Source organism: Cydia strobilella, chromosome 13 (assembly GCF_947568885.1).
Source record: "Cydia strobilella chromosome 13, ilCydStro3.1, whole genome shotgun sequence".
Lineage (NCBI taxonomy): Eukaryota > Metazoa > Arthropoda > Insecta > Lepidoptera > Tortricidae > Cydia > Cydia strobilella.
Window position 1 is genome coordinate 16,086,964 of NC_086053.1, and position 23,303 is coordinate 16,110,266.

Here is a 23,303-nt window from a genome sequence, read left to right on the forward strand (position 1 = left end):
ACGCTGTTATTAACGACGCTCCAATACTAATGCGGAACACCGCATTACGTACGTAACAACGTACGTAAGCGCCGACCGCCATAAGGTACCTTTATTCGTGGAACGTCACATTTGAAATTCATAACATAATCTCTATTTGCTTTCATTTGAATCTCGCAATGTATCTTGCTCGTGCTTACATTACTAGGCCGAGAGCATAATGAACTGCGAGTGACATTCAAATGAGGTTCGAATGGAGGATGGAGGTTTAATTTATTAATAAGTTCGAATGCGCCTTCCACAAAATAGAACGAATGCCTTTGACACTTTAGATTAGAGGATATATATAACCAAACGGAGTAGCCGTTAACACGCGTTCCCCCTCTGTCGAAAATAGTCGGCCAATGGTCATACACAATGTATGGACTGACGTTTATCTGACATGGCTATTTTGACGTTACGTATACATTTGACGTTCCCCTCCCCCGCAAAAATCGGCAGATTTTTTTGTACAGAAAATTACAGACAGGGCGTCTCCGTTTGGTTATATGTGCAATTTTCAACCAAAAGGGTACTTATTGTCGCTTGTCAGTAAGGCGCTATTTCCATATAGCTTTAATTAAAAATCAACCTTATCGACAACCGACAATGTGGTACCTTTTGATTGAAAACGTCACATATCCTCAAGTTTGGTACCGAATAACTTTACCTTGATGTTTCCTGTACCATTTACTTCCTTTTTGAATTTGGAGACAATACTATTAGCTCGGTGTATTTACCTGTAACAAAACATTTTTAACAAATTATTAACAAGTAACATCAAATTCATAATAATAATATCCATATCAGTATTTTCTAAAGCAATTAATAAGGAAAATAAAATATACACAATACCCTACCTCGTTTATTGGACTAAAGTTATTTTGTAAACATTAAACGAGTATCGGATATTTATCAATCAAGCTCATAATAATATCATTCTTGTGGACAGTAGTCGATTTTTCAAACACTGGTAAATTATTTACTTCAATTATTACATAAAGGAGGATAATTACCTTCTCTATAAAATAAAAGTTTTAAAATAAAACTATGAAAACGGATTATATCGCGTATATTGAATTTATACGACATCCCGACGTTTCGAACCCTTTACAGCGTTCGTGGTCAACGGGACCACTTGACTTGGTTAGTTGTCAAGTGGTCCCGTTGATCACGAACGCTGTAAAGGGTTCAAAACGTCGGAATGTATTATAAATTCAATATACGATAATTCGATATAATCCGTTTTCATAGTTTTATTTCATGAGTAACTATCGCGGTAACCGAAGACAATATTAAAAATGTTTTGTACTCCGATAATATTAATATTTGGGTGAAATATTAGAATGAGAAGACACAATAGCAATCAACTATGGATATAAATTGGAAAGGTTTACTAACAATTCTGAGCATACAAAGTAAGTTGTAAATTTTTTGCATTACGATTTTTTTTATTTTTTTTGAAGTCTGTATTAATATTAAATAATGTCGCGTTTTTAAGAAATTGGCGATTACCGTGATATTTATGAATGAAATAAAACAATGAAATATACGCATATAAAGAGTTTAAAATACGTCCCTTCTTTTTTCTCTAATTTATAATTATTATATTAATTATTATTATTAATTTTATTTTTATTTAATTTATCTATGTATAGGTATATGTATGTATGTTTAGCTATGTATGGAAAAGGCTCGTAACGTCGGGATGTATATTGAATTAATTACATGCAATATAATTTGTTTAAATGCGTTTATCTCATGAAAATGTTCATAACGTGCCTTTTATAAAATAAAACTATGAAAAACGGATTATATCGCGTATATTGAATTTATAATACATCCCGACGTTTCGAACTCTTTACAGCGTTCGTGGTCAACGGGTGACTCACTCGAACTCGTTCGGGTGGCGAACGCTGTAAAGAGTTCGAAACGTCGGGATGTATTATAAATTCAATATACGCGATATAATCCGTTTTTCATAGTTTTATTTCATGAGTAACTATCGCGGTAACCGAAGACAATATTGTGCCTTTTATAGTTAGATACCTATTTGTATAGGTAATCTACAATTTACACTTCTGCTCGTGTTGCACCGTACCCCGTATATTTTGGAAAAAACACCTTTTGGGTTATATCCTAGAGTTTCTTAAACCATTGTCCATTAAATGCTATTGTTGGTTTGCAGTTTGTGTCGGGATCAAATGGGACAAGATTCGATGCTCGTTCGACCGGCAACCCGTTCAAGAAGGATTGCTGCCTGAAGAACAATTTGGACGTTTTCCCTGGCTAGGTGTTATCCAGTATGACTTTTGTATGTATCTATCATCTATGAGACGATTTTGCTTGAAGTTGCTATAATTTTTTAACTTAAAATGTACTTGCTAGTTCGTTTTAACGCCAGAGCACACCGGCTGCGTGTGATGTGCTAAAATGTTTTGAGCCGCGCACGCGCACGTCACGCAAGCGGTGTGCCGTCTCTCATAAGAATCTGTAGATTACAATGCGCACGTGCACGTCCATGTCTGCGCACACGCAACCGGCGTGTACACTGTACTTTGAACGGCTGTAGAATCCTAATGCCGTACTTGTATACCATTTTTAAGTATATTTTTGTAATCTACATTTAATTACGCAACTTTTGAGAGGTCTTGCGTTAGTGAAAACTAAAAAAAATATATTCGGGACACCTACAGGCCTTTAAATGCTATGCAAATAGGAGAGTCATTAATTTCGAATGCGGTTTTTGTTAAAGGATTTGTGATAAATCTGCAAACGTTCTTAAATAGATTTTAATTCACTAGATGGCGCTGTTATAAGTTTAATGAGGGCTTAAGTTTGGCATTGCTCGCGTCGAGCAGTAACGTGGCAACAGTTACCTAACACGTATCAAAGTATGATATGAAATAAAATATTTGTTTTGATTGCAGTCTACGCCGGAAGGATGCGTTACGCGCTCACCGGCGCCGTACGTATCCACCCTTGGTACGCGCTTGCACCAGCTGAAGATGTCTTTAAAATTGACCGCGAAACCATATCGTTAGTATCACCAGTTACGTTTCTGCTTACATTTATTTATTTATTTATTATTTATTTATTTATGTTATTTATTAGGAGATCCAACAGCTGTGACTTACAACACCTGTGATTTGAAGTACTTCTTTGTATTGTAAAGTTCCGTAATATGGCACTGGCACATCATTGGATTTGTCTTTAAAAATAAGATTAACTTTGCTAAGACCTTTTTTTGTTAGGTACCTACAGTGAATACTTTTGGAAATAATCGGTTCGAAAGTTAAACATACTCGTATTGTTAACATAATAATAAGTCAAAAGTTAAATAAGGGTAACCCCTTATTTAACTTATTCCACGAAAAATATTCTGCATTATGATGGGTTGAGCCATTAATGAGTTTTTTCAATTAAATTAACTGTTTATTAAAACGACGTAAGTGTCGCGAAATTACGCCCTTTTACTTGTATGTCCGACTCGCTCTTGGCCGGTTTCAAAACGTTAAAAATTGTTTTAACAGGAACAGCACACACTTCATAGTATGGCACAGCGCCGAGGTGAAGTACTACATGGGAGTACTGGACTACATACTGCACCACGAATTTGCTACCAACATGACATTTGCGACCTTAGCTATGATGGTACTGGTTCCGGATAAATTCAACAAACTGGGACATGCTGGTAGGTATTCATCATCATCATTGGCCACAGCATCTTGACAGATGATTGTTGCAGCGACAATTAATTATGAAGAAGATGTCTGTGCGCCGTTGGAGATCGGAGGTGCGGCACATCTTTTCCTGTGGCTGTAAAGTCCAATCGCAGCACGACACTTTCTGCCACAAAGATCGCAGGTGAAACGCGAGTCTGTTCGTGGTTCCTGTGAAGTCTTTTCTGCTTCAAATCATCGAGCCAGACTTCGTCATGCTGTTGGCAAGTCCAACAGAACATACTTGTTATATAATGTATTAACTCCTTTTTACACTCTGTTATTTTACTTTTTCTGTTTCCATGTAAACGGATAACAATTAGAATCCATCCTTCACATTCACCTTACAGGTGCTTACATTGTGTGTGCTTTAAATATAATAAATTGTGACCATCAAGACGGGCTTTCCTTCCTCGCCTTACTGAACCAGCCATTCCACCTCACCGCTGAACAATGCTTCGCTACGCCATCACGTAGAAGGTTACGCCATCCCGCTCTTTCATCATCAATATGAATATGTTATATTTAATGGAACTGGTATATTTGTCTTATCTGTATTGTGACTTTTCGTTTCCTAAATAAGTTATAAAAAAAAACTAAAACATCTATATTTTTCTTTCTAGGACCCGCTTTGCCGATCTGCCTACCCGCTAAAGGAACCGGCGCGTTTAAAAACTTCTACGTTGTCAGAATATCAGATGGTATACATTCACTTGTATGAAATCGGTTTTAATTGATTAGGTTATTTTTATCATCGTTTTTTTTAGCATTAGAAAGAACTTCGCAGAAGTAAGCTTGTGGTTCGACATCGGACACTTTTTGCGGTAAAATTTTGGAGTAAATTATAAGCATTGACAAAGATAGATATAACTCCGTAATAGATGGATACAGTCTAAAGGGGCCCACTGACTATCAGTTCGCCGGACGATATCGGCCTGTCAGTTAGAACAAAAATTTGACAGTTCCGAACAACTGACAGGCCTATATCGTCCGGCGGACTGATGGTCAGTGGGCCCCTTAAGAAAAAAACGTGCCTCGAAAAATCAAGAAAATTTGATTCTCGATCAGATGGCGCCACTACCTTTGGCCTACTCTCGTAGAGATGGCGTTGAAGGTTTCGTTTCTTATTTAACAATTTTAACGCATATCAGTGTAAGAACATGGGTCAAAATCATATAAAAATAATTAATATAATAAATGCAAATAAAAAATATCATTTATCCGTATATAAATACATTTTTGATATTTTTATTTTTAGTTTTAATTGCGTGTACCGCTCTATCCTATTATATCCTCTTTGGCATTGATCATGCTACGTTAGAGCCTAATAAAAACTGTACGCATACTTCTGTGGAGTTCTTTCTAATGCTAAAAAAACGAAGATACATTAACCATACATTTCTGGTCTTTCAGTTACAGGTGAGTTGAGGAAAGAAGTGACTAAAGTGGATCCCGTTCATAAGGATGAATGTAAAACATTTTATAAAAAAGCAGAGGTAAGTGTGGTTACGTACATCGATAATTTTGTACCTGAATATTGAATTGAGCTTCTTTAATAATCATTGACTAAATATCATCATTATAATTCACCATTAAACTATACTACGAACTACGACGACTATAAAACCGGCCAAGTGCGATTCGGACTCGCGCACGGAGGGTTCCGTACTATCAAAGATAGATATAACTCCGTAATAGATGGATACAGTCTAAGGAAAAAACGTGCCATGAAAATCCACGAAAATTTGATTCTCGATCAGAGGGCGCCACTAGTTTTGGCCTACTCTCGTATAGAGGGCGTTGACGGTTTCGTTTGTTATTTATAATTTTAACGCATATCCGTTAAAGAACATGGTTCAAAATCATATAAAAATAATTAATGCAAATAAAAAAATCATTTATCCATATTTAAATACATTTTAACGTATTTTTATAAATCTTCATTTTTAGTTCTAAACTATGTCGATAGATGGCAGTGAATTTACAGTGGTTACAAAATTTACTATGACAGTACCGCTCTATCTCATTATATCCTCTTTGGTACTATTATTTATAAAAACGGCATAATAATCACGTTTGTTGTATGGGAGCCCCTTTAAATATTTAATTTATTCTGTTTTTAGTATTTGTTGTTATAGCGGCAACAGAAATACATCATCTGTGATAATTTTAAACATCTAGCTATCACGGTTCATGAGATACAGACAGCAGACAGACAGCGGTCTTAGTAATAGGGTCCCGTTTTTACCCTTTGGGTAAACCATAAAAAATAAATCGTTAAAAAAATTCAATTTTAAATCGATAAAAACATTCGAACCTGCCCGCGCAGCATGGTTCCCCTATCACTAAGTCCGTCACTTTCGCACTCACATACTTGTTAGAACGTGACAGGCATGGTGATAAGCGTACCGTGCTAAGACTCCTGCTCACAAAATTTACGAGAATCGGTTGAGAATTGCGACCTGTTGAGGTCAGAGAACATTCGGACATACCAAAGCATTTTTGCCCAAGCTGAAACGGAGACCTTCGCTAGCGCTCGGTCAATTAAGGCCGTTCCATCGGTTTGCCGCTGTCTTTGTCACATTTCGCAAGAAAGAACGGGAAAGAACATACGCGCCAAGTGTCAATTTAGATCAAATTTTGTCGGTTTTTATTTATTTTAAAAACGTTACCTTACAATATCGAAATTCTAAAGCTATGAAATTACTATTTATGTTAAGATTGTTTTTTCTTCTTTTTTTGTTTATAGTATCACATAATAAATAACCGAGTAAAGTAGGATTAAAAGTCCGAGTTAGAGGTTACTTTGGGAATTAATTGTATCGAGCGAGGTGTCATAATTCGTGTATCGGAAGCTATGATGTTAAAGATAATATAGTCAAGAACTACATATATTTTTTCCACGTCTACGAATATTAACGGCTCTGAGAAAAACATGATCATATAAGGAGATTTTTCGCTTTCTGGCTCAGGGAACCGCCTTAAAGTCTCTTTCTCTAGTTGGACTACAAAATGATGGCGCCAACGCACATGCTCTGCGCAGTGGCGCCCGCGCAGGGCGCGCAGCCCTGCATTTGGGATGGCGGTGCGCTGTTAGTCTCTCGGGAGTCTGAACTATATTGGACACTGGTAAGTAAATAACTGAAAATTCCGACACAAGAACAGACGATTCAACGGAGCCACGCTGTTCTGTCGCCAAAATAGTGTTTAGTTTTCAAGTGTATGAAATTGATATGTATGTTAGTCTATAAGGTATATATGATGTAACGTGGGCCTTGTTGCCTGAAATAAATTTTAAAATAAAAACCGCCTATATAAAAAGCCCGCGGCCTGTATCTGTAACAGAACAGACAAGCTGAAAAACATCATGAAAAAAAATTTTCATTAGTTTTGCCCTAAGAAAAAGCGTTATGCATACAACAGGGTGAAAAAAATTTAAGGACCCTGGAGGGAAAGTGCCTTAAAACCTTAAAAAAAAAAACATTTTTTTTCAGAAAACATAGGTTCCATAATATGGTTAGTAACTCTTTACTTAAGAACTATGTTAGAATATTATTAAAAGGAAAGGAAAACTAAAATAAAAATTACATCATCACGTAATTAATTACGTTAGCTCATTTTACTTAAAGGACATATTCTTTTATTTTTAAAAAGAAGACGGAAAGTCTCTTTTCGCATCACTTATTTGGAAAAGGGCTTTTTATTCCCTGCTAGGAGGGAATAAGGGGGGCTAATTTCCTCATAGGTGATGTAAAAAGCAGTATGTGTCACATGGTAGCAAAATTCCACTTTGGGCGTTAACGCTTACGACATCCTTCACTAAGCTTGGGATTATAGGAATCCCTCTCTACGCTCGTGATTTTATTATTACATACTTCGCTTCGTTCAGGATTCAATTTACGCCCTTTCCGGAAATAAGTCATTTTCCGCCCTTGTGCCACAATCTACTATTGTTTTGTCTTCGACGATTTTTAAAGACTTTTTATTTGGTTGCAGTTAGGCTTCAGCTCCCGCGGTCCTGGCTGCGGTGCGCCAGCGCGGTTCGTCGACGTGAACAGTCACATGGAATGGATCGACGCTCAGATTGCAGCCGCGTCTTATTACCAATGTGAAGACTGTCTATACCAGTGCTGTAATGCTGTTTATGCTCCTTCAGCTCGAGGGAATAAAACGTTGCCTTTTATATAAACACAAGGATCTCCTCCGTTTCTTATTATCTTTGCGGCACGTGGTGTCACGCTGATTATCCTACATCTAAAATATTCCTGGGCTATAACCGCGAAAATCGAAGTTCGCTAATTGCGGGAATTTTTCTCTGTCACTCTAAGAGAAAGAGAAAGATCCCCGCAATTTGCGAATTTCGGTTTTCGCGGTAGCCCCTCTGTTATATGTATAATACACATGAAGATTGATTCATGCATGTATGAAACTTCACTTGTTGAATTAGCTTTTATGATAAATATCTATAACTTTTATATATTGTCGCTCCGAGGAATTTGCAGGGAACTAGCGTCAATAAAAAATGTGACTGGACCATAAAGTCCAGACAGGAAACTAAAACGTATATGAACCGAGGTAGGTAGGTTGTTACACTACAGGCTCACATATTCTAGCAGCCCAGATGCTTATAAAGGTCTTCTATTCCATTGCATTAGCCTAAATAGCTACGACCCTACCAGAAAGCCATATGGTTTTTTTAGCATCTAGGAAGGAATGGTGGCAATTAAACAGACTCCGCACCGAACACGGACGCTGTGCGGACTTATGTTTAGGTGTGGTAGGTGAGACTCACCAGCATGCGAGTGCGGGCCCCTAGAGTAGACTATACATCATCACAGGCCTTTGCGTTTATTGCAGACGATTCATGCATTGCTGTTTAGACAATGGGTTTGGTGACTGTGGAGGCCGATGCGTGACTGCGTGAGCGGCACGATCTCCCACATTTTTGGCAGAGAAAGCTGAGGTTCTAGTCCCGGTTTGCTTTCTGCGACTTCTGCTATCTAACGCATTAAACTATTAGACCAAACTATTAAACCATTAGACTATACACCAGATTATACATGATTAAAACCGAAAATTTGTCGGAGAGGCCCGAGATCTTCACTCACCTGATGCAAACGCTGCCCAATGGGTGAATAATTTAGACACTGTATTAAAATTAATTATTAAGCGACTCTGTAAATGCCATACGAGTAAATAAATAAATTCCATTGTAACTATTCTAATTTTTTATTTTGAAAAATCAGAATTACATTTGTCTCGATTTGTGGGTGGCTAGACTATGTATGTATGTATACTTGGCTTAACAATGTAAGTTATCATATGAAACTAATAATCAATGACTATATAGGATGTTATGAGGGAAATCATGCGAAAGAATAAGAAAACAGTAAACAGTTTAGTTTCTTCCGCATAAATTTAGGTTTGTATACCACCGACGACAAACGTTTGCAGCCAGTGTTGAAGATACTGTTGTTTTGGTGTCATATTTATGCGGTAATTCGAGGAGTTTGTGAATCTTGACGTGTCGTGTTTCCTATAGTTAACGATAGATTTTTGATCATGGTAATGAATGAATGAATATTCAGACCATGTCCATATACAATTGAATTACATATAAAATTAATATTAAATTATATAATAAACCGGCATTAATTCAATTTCAATCTACAACAATAACAATAAAGAATAAGTGTTCAATATGAAATTGTTTCACATTAAAGTGTTTTTAATTGTGGTGTCCATACAACGTAAGTTTGATTCATTATTATATATAAGCGACCCATCCCGGCTTCGCACGGGTTACACAGACCTTAACGAATTATACACCTAAACCTTCCTCAAGAATCACTCTATTGATAGGTGAAAACCGCATGAAAATCCGTTCAGTAGTTTTCGAGTTTTTCTCCAACATATTACATACACACAAACAGACAGACACGGCGGGGAATTTGTTTTATAAGGTGTAGTAATTATGTTTTAGTGACGATAAAAATATGAGATGTAATAAAATTATGCTTAAAATTATTTTTGTGATTTTAAAACATAACAGAATGTTTTTACTTTTTTAATTTTCTCTTATTTTCTGGTAACTCTCGTAATGATAAAAGGTTCATGACGGTTTGAGTCGTAGAACAGAGAGAGGTGGCCCCCCCTGTATAAAATCAGTCCATGCAGGAGTCACCTCTCTTTGCATCTGACTGTACCTACACATAAAGTCTTTTTAATTGGTGCGGATACGCTGTCAGGAGGGACCCATAACTTTCTCAACCGTCAATTGTTAATTAAACATGTAACGTTAGAAGGGGGTTAGAGAAACACCGGTGCGAGGGTAACACTTGTAGGGAATCCTCATACTGTTTCTCTTGCCCCGAGCAAAATAAACCATAAACTGAAATAAATATCATATACAATGGAAAAAACGACCAAAGCCTCCAGTGTCCAGAGCTGGAGGCTTTGGTCATTTTTTCCTTCGTATATGATATTTATTTCAGTTTATAGTTTAAATAGTAGTGTGTCTACTTGAAAAACCACAAATTAAAATATTTTCATAGAAAATAATTTAATTTGTTCTTAGAAAATAAACCATGTTTCTTTTACCCCACCTAGGGTTGCCATATGGAAGAGTATGTCCTGATAAAAATCCTGACATCACCCTAAAAATCCTGATATTTCTTGTAACAGAGATTTGGTGTAGCTTGAACGATCTGCGGTGGGTCATTCCTAAAAATCCTGACACTTGCCAAGTCCGGCCACAATCCGGACAAAGGGTCAAAACTCCTGACATGTCCGGACAAATCCTGAATTATGGCAGCCCTAACCCACCTGACCTTATGTTCTTTCAGTATGCTGTGGTTATGATTGGGATAAAATCCGTTGCTCAAAGGACAGGGCGCCCGTGCAGGCAGGGCTTCTGCCCCCTGTTCAGATAGGACGGTTCCCCTGGATGGGAGTCATACAACACGACTTCTGTATGTATTTTCACGTTTTGTAGGCAATATTGGTTTAGTTTGTTTAAGACTTTTTCAACTTAAGGAAATAATGGTTCTTACTAGGAACAAAGATAGATATAACTCCGTAATAGATGGATACAGTCTAAGGAAAAAACGTGCCTCGAAAATCACGAAAATTTGATTCTCGATCAGATGGCGCCACTAGTTTTGGCCTACACTCGTATAGAGGGCGTTGACTGTTTCGTTTGTTATTTATAATTTTAACGCATACCAGTAAAAGAATATGGGTCAAAATCATATAAAAATAATTAATGCAAATAAAAAAATCATTTATCCATATTTAAATACATTTTATCGTTTTTTTATAAATATTTATTTTTAGTTTTAAAGTGTGTCGACAGATGGCAGTGAATTTACTGGGGTTACAAAATTTACTATGACAGTACCGCTCTAGTATAAGTTACTCTATGCTAGGAATGTATAAAAAAATAATAGGTATAAAAAAAATCTCGGCCCGAAGCCGTTTCAATCAATCAAACTTTTATTGATAAAATAGAAGTATTTTACATGTCATGTGTTTGGGCTTAAATTTTTTGACTTCTATTGTCCCTAGGTTCGCTCACTGATCAAGGTTGTTGAGGTTATCAACTTATCACAGTTATCATTTACTATAACCACCTATAACGTATACAACGCGTCTTCATAGATATGTGCTTCAAGAGTATCCAACCATTTTTTCCATCGCAGACTCAGCGGATACGATGCGTTACAGCATCACAGGAGCTGTGCTCATACATCCCGAATATGCACTTGCGCCAGCCGAGGACATGGCTAAAATCGATAAAGATATCCTCAGGTAAGATATTAATGTTATAGCAGCTTTCAAGAACGAGTGTATTCAGCTAACCCCTTATAGAATATACGGACTACGGCTCTAACGCTGCGTCTTACAAAGCGAACAACTCGCGAACGCGGAGCGAAGCGGCGCGGCGCGGTGGGCCCACGGCGTTCGCGTTCGCAACGAGATCGCTCACGTAGGACCCCGGGTTAACCCCGGGTTAGTGGGATGGTGCAAGTGGTCCTTAAGGATCTACGCCTAAAATGAAAAATTCTTTTTTTACTTTTTCCTCAGGAACAGCACATATTTCATAGTGTGGTACAGCGCGGCGGTAAAATACACCATGGGCGTGGAAAATTACACTCTAAACAAAGAGTACGAATCCCTCACGTATGCCACCACTGCACTTGTGAAAATTGTCAGAGACAGGACCATCGAGCTGGGAGACCCAGGCAAGTTCTCTTGTCTTTGGCGTAATATTTGGCACCTTAAGCGCCATTTACACCACTCCAAGTGCCACTTGCCCGGAGTTAACGGGTTAAACCTGGAGTAACCATGGTTACCAGTAGAATTTGACACTGGATTAACGGTTTAACCGGTTAACCCCGGGTTAGTGGAATGGTGCAAGTGGCACTTAGAGGCAAAAGTAAGGGATCAAATTGCCTTCTGTCAGTTTGTCATCGTCTTTTTTTCTCACGCATTAAGTACTGCTAAATAAGTCACGTCTGCGATTGCAGACGATTCAAGAGATTTCTTGATGCTATTAAAAATATGTCAGGGTAGGTAGTGAAAATATACGGCCGTTTATACCTCATATTTAAACTGAAATTTGAATGGGAAAAAATCCACTTAGACACATTGTTATAAAAAAAAAAAATTGGGAGTAGGACAGCAGGTACCATTTCTTAGCTATGCTGTAAGAGTAAGTTTTTGTTTTTATAAATTTACTAGCGACCCACCCCGGCTTCGGACGGATGCAATGCTGATCTATTATACATTATAAACCTTCCTCTTGAATCACTCTATTAAAAAAAACGCATCAAAATCCGTTGCGTAGTTTTAAAGATCTAAGCATACATAGGGACAGACATCCATCCAGACAGCGGGAAGCGACTTTGTTTTATACTATGTAGTGATATTTCAGGTCCGATCATGCAAATATGCATGCCTATAAGGGGAAGCAGTACATTTGGAAATATTTATGCCATTAAAGTAACAGATGGTAAGTTTCATTGATATCATGGAGACTATATAAAGGAGCCAAATCTCTATGTACGAAAAGTGTCCATCAAAAAGCAGTAATTAGGCGGCGCCACCATACACCGAAATACTACCAAATACAACCTACGTTATTTGGTCGGGTTATTTATTGCCTTATATGGTTCATGTTATACTCATGTCCCAGAGCCTAACTAGCGCCACCGGAGAGATTAGGAACTATTATTTAAAGCTGAAAGCGGTCACTTTTGCAACCATTCTGCTATAAGAGATTGGCATCCTTTCTATACCATCCATAATTGATATACTCTTTATTTTGACAATGATAACCGTAGGGTAAAGAAATCCTTGTGTGATTAATTTAAATATTAAAATATTAAAACTCGCATTATTTGGTGACACGCCTAATTCGGTGATACAAGTTTTGAAGCGTGACACCCTGGAAAGCTAGTGAATTAGGGCCTTTTAAATGGGACCTCACGGCATTACAGCTTCGGCGGCGTTGCCGTGAGTCCCATTTAAAAGGCCCTAATTCACTAGCTTTCCTGGGTGTCATGCTTCAAAACTTGTATCACCGAATTAGGCGTGTCACCAAATAATGCGAGTTTTAATATTTTAATATTTAAATTAATCACACAAGGATTTCTTCCAGAAAAATGAGTTAGCTGGGAAAGTGTATTTGTGTTTAATATTGTCTTCGGTATAATTGCGTTTTTGCGTAATTCATTTACCAGTACGGTTTTTTTTTGGTTTGGACAGAGTACGGAGAATTCCAGAAAGAAGTAATCACAATGGATGTCGTGGACGTCAAGAATTGCGACTTGTATGATGAAAAAGCCGAGGTATAATCAATTTAAGGTTAACATAGGTATCTCTAGTCTGAGTAGTCTGTGCGTCAACTCTGAATTAGAGCAAAATCAACATTAGTAGCTTTAAATTCTTGATATAATTTTCTGCATTTAACTTTTGTTTATTTGGATCACCAACAGAAGATACAATTTACATATTATAAGTTACATGTTATAAAAGCTCATTTGTAATTGAGTATAAATTCGAATACATAAGTACAAATTAAAACAAATTGAAAAACTTTTACATTAAGTATGCTTGCAGAAAAATCATCTTCAAGTGATACATTGTAAATATCCCAATAGAAAAACATTTTAATCGAGACTATGTTTTCATTGCAACTCATGGGAGTATTAAAATCACAGGCGTGTTCTAATTTTAATTATAGGATATGAATTCGATCTGGATTAGATATGGATCGGATCTGCCAGTGTCCAAAGTGAAATGTCTTCTACCAAAAACGTCCTATAATAGGGAATATTACGCGAAACTGCGTCGTGAGGGCGTCACTAGCACAATCACAGGGCCTACCGCGAAACACGAAAATCGAAAGTTCGGTTTCTGCCTCTCTATCACTTGCATATTCGATCGATAGAGCGGCAGATAACGAAATTTCGATTTTCGCAGTTCGCGATAGGCCATCTCTAAGCAAACAGCCTTGATGCATCAACGTCATAGTGAAAACTTGTCAAAAAACTGTTAGAGGCACAGTATGTATAAATTACTCTATGGTTTTCGATAGGTGCTAGTGCTACACTCTGGCGGCAGAATTTTGCAGTAATACTCCCAGAATACGCCTAACAGTCTGGCGTAACCATCGACCAAAGTTTTCTTTCAGCCGGAGCTAAAGATGCTGGTTCCGACGTACCCAATCTGCGCGTCGGCACAGGGCGTGCATTTCACTTGCTTCATGGACTCGGGCACCGTGCTCGTCTCTAGAGACTCCAACGAATATTGGACGTTGGTAAGTCATAGAGTAAAATATAAAGATTTGTTTAGCGCAAAAAAAAAACAATCATATACAAAATTTAGGGTCTCCCTACATATGTCGACGGGGAATCGGCAACGGAAAATCGTGGAAGGTTACGGCATGACATTCATAATTGTCAACCATTGGCGATTTATATTCAGGGTCTCCCTACATATATGTCGACGTGGAATCGGCAAAAGCCGATAGAAAAAACCTTTATGTCTGCGGAATAAGAGCGAAAATGTCACCAATCGGCTCGGTTCGCATCGGCCGACGCCTGCCGATGCGCCGACGCCTATTTCGCTCTTATTGCGCATAGACATAAGGGTTTTTTCTATCGGCTTTTGCCGATTCCGCGTCGATATATTATGTAGGGAGACCCTGAATATTAATCGCCAATGGTTGACAATTATGAACGTCATGCCGTAACCTTCCATTTTCAGGTAGCTAGGATATACCTATAAAGGCTATAAAATAGAAGTATCATCATCATCATCACCATGTCAGCTGATAAACGTCCACTGCTGGACATAGGCCTTTAATAAAAGTATACGCATGTGTTATTACGATACAATTTTTATAGCCTCCGATCGGACAATGTGAAAACGCTCTTATTGTGTGAGACAAAATAGATTTGTGTAAGAAAGATTGTTCCATTTCCATTATGATGAATGTGACCAACTAGGGAACAAATCAAATTATTTTATTTCTATAAAATATTTTTTTTATAAAAAAGATTGAAAATTCTATTTGTTTAGTAAGTATGTGATATCTATTTCAGTTTATGATGGATGTGTTTAATAATCAATTATTGTTGTACCTAACTTAGTTAGGTTTCGGTGTACGTGGACCCAACTGCGCGGCGCCTGCGCGTTTTATCTACCTCATGAGCCAGATGGAGTGGATCGAGTCACAAATACCTGCGTGAGATAGGACACCCTACTTATTTTATTTTGTAGTATAGGTACCTAGATGTTGATAATTTATATACTATGGATTTTGAAAGGTTTTTGTTAAATAAATGTGTGAACAGTAATGACTTGTTTTATTTTATGATGAATCAGAATCACATTACAATATATTACATTGTCACAAATTCATGAAAATTCATGTTTTATTTTTATTTTAAGGCCTGGATACTTAAGCCAAATCTTATAGTGCAAAACTTGTGACAGTACCACACACAGGTTGTTGTACCTGTGTGACGTGTAAAATATTTTTTACCAATAAATAAACTGAACTGAACTGAACTGAGGTAAAACCTATGTTGGCGCCATCTATGCAAACCTTTGACAGTTGGTATTAAATTCGAATGGCGCAAAGCCTAACGCCGTACTAAGCGTCCAAAGAAAAATAAAGAAAAAAGGTGGAATAGTTGGACAAAAATAGGTTAAACTTTTTTTTATGGAGCAGAAACGTTTGCGAGTGTTACTCCAAATTCGCCACCCTTAAGGCGTTGAGGGAAGGGATGGAAAGATTCGCACACATTTGATAGGCCTCCGTGGCTCAGTTGGCAGAAGCGATTGGACCGGTGTTCTAATGGTCGCAGGTCCGAGTCATGCCGGAGGCGTACATTTTTCAATTTTTTCTTTAATTTAAAACTCTAAAAATAGGTTAGTTCCCGATTCGCCGGATTCTAGTGTGATTTGGATTGTGACGTACTAAAGTAAATCCGGCTAAACAGGAATCCGGCGAAACAATAATTCGGCGAATCGGGCACTATCACAAAAATGAATATAATATTATGTCTTTATACGTAGAATACATAGACTATGGCAAATACTTTTGAATGTAAACTGTATAAGTAAAGAAAGATATATGAGTATCCCTATATGGAAAAGTATTCGAGGGTGGCAGATACTTTTAGCTCGTGGTTTCATCTGCTACTCTTGGTCCTGACTGTACCTACGTTGTGTCTGCCACAATTCACACCAATTATGGCAATGATATACCAAAACTACCAAAAACATTTGTCTGGTATAATACGCATTGAAAGGAAATCTCACGTGTATTTGAAGAAATAGATAGTAAGCAGTTGACATGTTTTATAAACTTTCGTCAGACATTTCCAGTTGAGCCCGCCAGTGAAGAAGGAGATGTGGTCACGTTCAAGCGAAGTTTTAAATGTTTAATATGAAACAATTCAATGTAATTCTGTGAAACATAACATTAATAATGCAAATGAACATTAACATAAAGTATAAGATTATACTATCTATAACCATCATTTATATTCACGGTAAGTTTCAGTATTTTATTTTTACACGATTGCCAAAAAAAAGAGTGTAATGTAATGGTTCATGCTTTTATGTAAGTATGTGACTTATGTGAGTTTCTTTATTCCGCGATAACTTCTAAATGCTTTAGAATCCTGACGTCATCCCGAGTGACATAGGCCATGTGACGCCATTGTTGTTAATTTCAATCTACAGAAACAGAGTTAGTTCGAGTCGACTCAAAATTCCGTGCATGTTTATTTTTACTATCCTGTATACGTACGTACATATTTTCTAGACCTCTCCTGCCCTGAAAAATAATGATACAGCACAAATAAAACAATGACTCTTCAAACTGAAATAAATATGAATATGTTTATAGTTTAAATAGTAGTGTGTCTACTTGAAAAACCACAAATCAAAATATTTTCATAGAAAATAATTTAATTTGTTCTTAGAATGACTCTTCAGTCCCTAAAAGCCTAAAAGTAATTTTTAACAAGCAGAAACGTCTGCGATCGATGCTATTAAGCTTAGAATAAATTTAAAAGTGGAAAAATTACTGCCTTGGGTGAGACTTGAACTCACGGCCTCTGGATCCAGTGAGGCAGTAATTTTGCCACTTTTAAATTTATTCTAAGCCTAAAAGTGATAAGATAATAGGCCTTATTTCTGTTTCCGCCTTCTATCGCCGTATTTTGTTTAAAACTTTATAACTATTCTGGACATTTAATTCAACAATGTTCTTATGGGGTATATACCCCATGTACTAGACAAACTTATAATCAAAATCAGTGCAAGGTTAAAAAAAACACTTTTGTCTGTTCCAGTCACCAATGCCGTGAAATGGGACCAGGTACCGTGCTCAGTAGACCGTGCTCCGATAGTAGAAGGTGTGTTGGCCCCAGACCAGATGGGACGGTTTCCCTGGCTCGGCGTCATACAGCATGACTTCTGTACGTACACGTCAGGCTAGGAGTAATTGTTGTCAAATTTGATAAAGTACGGTGCTCAGTAGACCATGCCCCGACAGTAGAAGGAGTGTTGTCCCCAGACCAGATGGGCGGTTTCCCTGGCTCGGTGTCATACAACACGACTTCTGTACGTACACGTCAGGTTAGGAGTAATTGTCGTCAAATGGGATAAAGTACGGTGCTCAGTAGACCATGCCCCGATAGTAGAAGGAGTGTTGTCCCCAGACCAGATGGGACGGTTTCCCTGGCTCGGCGTCATACAACACGACTTCTGTACGTACACGTTAGGTTAGGCCAGCTAATTTGAAGTCTTGTATGCTTAAGCACTAATCAGTGTGTAGTGCAGATCATTCAACTTACGCGTGCGATTTTCGATTGCTGTATTTGGTCGAACGACTGAATTCATTGTAACTACTTGAATTCAAGCATTATTTGCATGCAAGTTCTCGCGCCGGCGCCGTGGTAAATGGGGCCTTACGCGTGGTAATGGGGGTTTAACGCTTTTAAACTGAAAATTCCGATCTTTGGTTTGATGATATTTAATGGCTTGTCCTAATAATTTTAAAGTATCACACTGAAATTCAGTTTTCTAGCATTCTCTGAAAAATCTATAGAATAACGGTCTTAAGTGGCACTTCTGTAAATGCTTCATCCAGGTTTTAATTACAGACTTGTACGGTAAAAGGCGGTCGTTCAGCGTGACAGGTGCGGTTCGGATCCATGCATCCTATGCGCTTGCACCTGCCGAGGACATGGCTATGATCAACCGTAAAACGATCGCGTAAGTTTTAAGATATGTTGCACCAAATCGTCAACGTCTTTTTTCAACGTCGTCGTTGTTTATTATGAAACATTTGCTCAGACGAAGACTTTGACAATTCTTAATCTATGAGATGAAAGCCGCCGCACTGGCCCTCTGATTCGAACTTTAAGATATGTCAAAAAATTGGTAAAGATACGGTATGGACCCAGCTTGCCCGGCTTGGACCCGGGTATGTCCTTAAACTACGTCCAAAAGAGAGGCATTGGCACTGTGAATGACCTCTCGCTTTGTGTGGTAGGGCACAGCACCTCCTCTGGAGTTGCAGGCGTACATAGGCTACGGAGACTGCTTAACATCAGGCAGGCCGTATGCTTGTTTGCCACCGACGTAGTATAAAAAAAAATGAATCGGATATGTCACTTTTGACACTGACATATCCGGTCCATGTCGTATCTTTAGCAAATTTTTGACGTATCTTAAAGTTCGAATCAGGCCGTTAGTTCACTTTTTATCAGTGTTGTTAACAGTCAATAAGCAAGTCTTTGCTAGCGCGCGTCCAAGTAGAGTTTCTCTCTCTTTTCGCGGTTCCTCATAGCTGAGGGTCGCGACCACATGAGGTCGTTATTTTGTGCACCAAGGCTCTCCATAATCAATCTAAGGCAAGTAGAGTTTATAGAGTAAGAAATAGTTGTGGCGAATCACGGAATCAAAACGACAATGTCATGATGTTTGTTATTAGAAGTAATCGTATACTGTCATGAATTGTCTTAAACAGTCGAAAACCGTACCTGTCTCTACTTTAATCACTTATTTTATGTTTTATTCCGGCAGCAACACCACACATTTTATAGTATGGCACAGCGCAGAACTGAAGTATTCCATTGGTGTAGAAGACTACATCATGCATCCCGAGTACGAAGACCGGAGGACCTACGCCACCACCGCGCTGGTTGAGCTCATGATTGTGGAATCGAATCAAGTTGGACACCCAGGTAAGTTATGGTAAAGCCAAGTTTCCTATTTCTGTTTTAAGTTCTCGTGGTTTTCTTCCACTTCTAAGTGAGTTTACTATCCCTGCCCAACTAATTTTGACTAACAGTGCAACTTCTTAGCAATTATTGGCTTAAAACTGATGCAGATCCGCTTCAATATTGTCTCCCCAGAGATATATCTGGGCCGACTCATCGGGTTGCGACTTGCGACCAGTTGGTCGTTCCAAGTACGCCTATAGCCCTCAGTCTCTTGACAGCCCGATCTTCACCCATTACCTGAGCGAGGTGACCGAACCAGCAAAGTCTGCGAGAGTTCTTTTCACTCATTACGTTTATTGGGTATTTATTATTATTATTATTTATTTGATACACTAGCAGCTCTTGGATCTGATGCGTGTATATCGAGCACTTGTATTTTATTTTGCACTTTTCAAAGTTCTAAAATGTGTATCTAGTCTATTTTTGAAAGTGTTCACTGACGGTGCACTAACAACAGTTTCTGGTAGTACTGTTGTTAGTGCACCGTCAGTTCAGGGTCTGGTATGGCCAACAACTGCTCAATTTCATCTTTCAGGATCTTCCAGGTGTCGCCATCAGAATAAAAATAATTATATTCTGCCAACATAACCTGAATGTAATGTGTAGCATTATTACAGCCCCTGTTCTGCCAATCTGTTTGCCTGCCAAGAACCACCCTTCATTTGACAAAATCTATGTCGTAAAAATGACTACTGCAGGTGAGTTTAGATCCAGAAAATATAAAACCATACCTCTTAATTTTTTATTTATTTATAGTTGCAGCTTTCTGAAAAAGATTCTTGGTTCTTATTTGTCAAACAAATATTTTTAACATAACGACGTTGAACATCTCACCAATGTTTTTTAAATTAAGCGCCACGCACCATCCCACTAACCCGGGGTTAAGCGGTTAAACCGTTAACCCAGTGTCAAAATGTACTGGTAACCATGGTAACTCCAGGTTTAACCGGTTAACCCCGGGTTAGTGAGGTGGTGCAAGTCGGCCTAAGAGTTATATACAAATATCATAAAAGCAACTTTTTTTTTTGACAGATGATGGTCAGATTCTGAAGGAGATAATCTCAATGATAGCCATTGACAACAAAGACTGCGACATGTTCTATGAAAAGGCTGAGGTAGGTATCTACAGTTTTTTTTTCATTGTATAATTATGCTTGAAATACAAATCTACTGAAAATATGCTCTTTTAATCGGGGTAACTTATTGTATACTGAAGACTTTTCCTGCAAACAATGTGGTCAATGTGCCAATCTTGTTCATTTTATATCATAAAGTTTTATCAATATTAGTCTTCCCTTCTCCTGAAAAAGTGAAGACTGGCACTTTGTTCACTTCTTCAGAAGAAGTGAAGACTACTATTGCTAAAACTCAAATATAATATAAAATGAACAACATTGGCACTTTGTTTTGCAGGAAAAGTGTCAATCTCAGGTAAATATGTATCGCCGGGGTAGATAGGTTTTTTAGTGGCGGTTTAATCAGAGGATTCAGCAAGAGAGGGCCCGTAACAATACTGACGGACAATTGGGTTGAAAACGGTACTTATAACGTCGTTGGTTTGCTACAGCTGGACTTCAAGATGATGTTGCCCTCTCAGCCGATTTGCGCGGCCACCCTCGAGCAACAGCCGGCCTGCATATGGGACGGCGGCGCTGTATTGGTCACAAGAGAGCCGGATAGCTATTGGACACTGGTAATAACTCCAAATTATGTTGCCCTCTCAGCCGATTTATTTGCGCGGCCACCCTTGAGCAACAGCTGGCCTGCATATGGGACGGCGGCGCTGTATTGGTCACAAGAGAGCCGGATAACTATTGGACACTGGTTATAACTTGAAAATGATGTTGCCCTCTCAGCCGATTTGCGCGGCCACCCTCGAGCAACAGCCGGCCTGCGTATGGGACGGCGGCGCTGTGCTAGTCACAGGAGAGCCGGATAGCTATTGGTAATAACTTCAAAATGATGTTGCTTTGTCAGCCAGCCTGCATATGGGACGGCGGCGCAATAGAGCCGCATAGTTATTTGACACCTGGTAGAAACTTATCTGTAATCTTCTACACAAGCCTTACTTGAGTCAAGCCTGGATTAGTCGGTTTATTTATTTTCGTCTCTTGTACCTATGTTACAGTTAGGTTTCGGGGTGCGTGGGCCGGGCTGCGGCGCGCCGGCGCGCTTCGTCGACGTACAAAGCCAGCTGTTGTGGATCGACCCTCAGGTCAGCGCCACTACGTGAACCATAGAGTAACACCTCGCCCAACGAAGCGCACACTAGACGCTGACGCCGAACGTCATGAATCATAATGATGATGATGATGTATTCCTGTTATCCCTCACTAGGGACATAGGGCTCGCAGGAGAATTATCTTTTTGTCGCAATTCGCAATCGCACTTGTACAAATGGTTAAATCCAATGTATGACGGTTGACGTTACTGTCAATTGTGTGTTCCATGGGCTATAAGATGTCGCGCTAACACTTACAGATATTGGAGCGAGCAAAACAGATTTCATTACTTAGATGAAGGTTTTACGATGTTTGTTGATTATGAAACCGATCACTTTTGCCCTGTAAGGTTAACTTTGCAAAAATAATGGACATATACCTAAAGGATTTTAGAACATAACCAGAAACACGTACTGCTTTTTAACCTTTTAGTGACAAGCCACTACTCGAAAAAAAATTGCCAGTTATTTTGTCTAATAGATTCAAAGATACAAAATTACTACTACTTACTACTACTACTACTAAAGTCAACAAAGTCTTGTTCTGTTGATAAATTCATGGACTACTTAACTCCAGGGACCACCGGTTAAGAATCACTGGTTTATACAGTTTTCTCTGACTAGATGTTTGTGTACTAGGGTAAATACCCTACATACAGGCCAAAATTTGACGGTTTTACGGTATCTTAAATCTACGCAGGTACGCCCCCACCGCACACCGGCCAGTAAAGATCCAGATTCTTTGTGAGAATCTGAGAATGCACTAACATGAATAATTAAGTGTAACTAAATTATAACTAACTAAATTTGTATAATATTATAATATATTATAATATTTTATATTATAACTAAATTCAAAAGTCACACGAATCGCTTACTCGAAATTAGCCCTCATTATGCTCTTGTGATTCTTAAATTTTGTCTTTTTGTCCCTAAATTTACATATGTGCTCCGCTGCTGTCCTTTTTGGAAACATCAAAATTTATTGTCGCCTTTAGATGATTTGATCAAAATTAGTTTAGAGACGATTCTAAACATTCAGCTAAGTGAGCCTTCCTGGTCTCAAGCGTCCCTCCCTATTCGGTTTGGAGGTTTAGGGATTCGCAAAATTTCCAGTGTCACGTCTGGTCTCATAGGAAATATTTTAAGGGCTTTGCCCACAAACTGTGAGATTGCGGGCTTTGAGGACGCCAAAAATGCTTTTAAAATTGCTTGCCCGGGAAAACAATTTCCAGACAACCCAAATTCACAAAGGAGTTGGGATAATGTTTACTGTGATTTAACTTACAATATTCTCCTAAACAACTGTACAGGTCCAGACCGCGCGAGGCTTTTGGCGGTCGGAGCCCGGGAAGCGGGTTACTGGCTACATGCCCATCCTTCGCCTAATACTGGTACTTTCTTGGATCCGGCCTCCCTTAGACTGGCGACTGGTTTGCGACTCGGGGTTTCGGTGTGTACGCCACACATATGCTCTTGTGGCACGGACGTGGACCGACTGGGACACCATGGATTATCTTGTCAAAAAAG

At 38.5% G+C, this 23,303-nt stretch overlaps 3 protein-coding genes across 3 annotated transcripts in view; 2 read left to right on the plus strand and 1 right to left on the minus strand.

Annotated features, from left to right (window-relative positions):
* The window catches only part of LOC134746936 (ankyrin repeat domain-containing protein 6), a 116,377-nt gene that overhangs the window by 51,605 nt on the left and 41,469 nt on the right, over positions 1-23,303 (minus strand). The window lies entirely within an intron of this gene.
* LOC134746937 (uncharacterized) lies at positions 1,391-21,785 on the plus strand. The gene is made up of 14 exons (XM_063681509.1): positions 1,391-1,436; positions 2,162-2,332; positions 11,441-11,549; positions 11,826-11,983; positions 13,509-13,591; positions 14,437-14,562; positions 16,631-16,685; positions 17,615-17,740; positions 18,428-18,539; positions 19,353-19,513; positions 20,170-20,250; positions 20,585-20,667; positions 21,120-21,245; positions 21,681-21,785. Exons 1-14 carry the CDS (start codon positions 1,391-1,393, stop codon positions 21,783-21,785), a joined length of 1,542 nt encoding a protein of 513 aa, XP_063537579.1.
* On the plus strand, positions 2,955-7,974 carry LOC134746833 (uncharacterized). Its single transcript, XM_063681401.1, has 6 exons — positions 2,955-3,057; positions 3,552-3,712; positions 4,364-4,441; positions 5,154-5,236; positions 6,741-6,869; positions 7,737-7,974. The coding sequence occupies exons 1-6, from the start codon at positions 2,963-2,965 to the stop codon at positions 7,926-7,928; spliced, it is 738 nt and encodes a 245-aa protein (XP_063537471.1). The 5' UTR covers positions 2,955-2,962; the 3' UTR covers positions 7,929-7,974.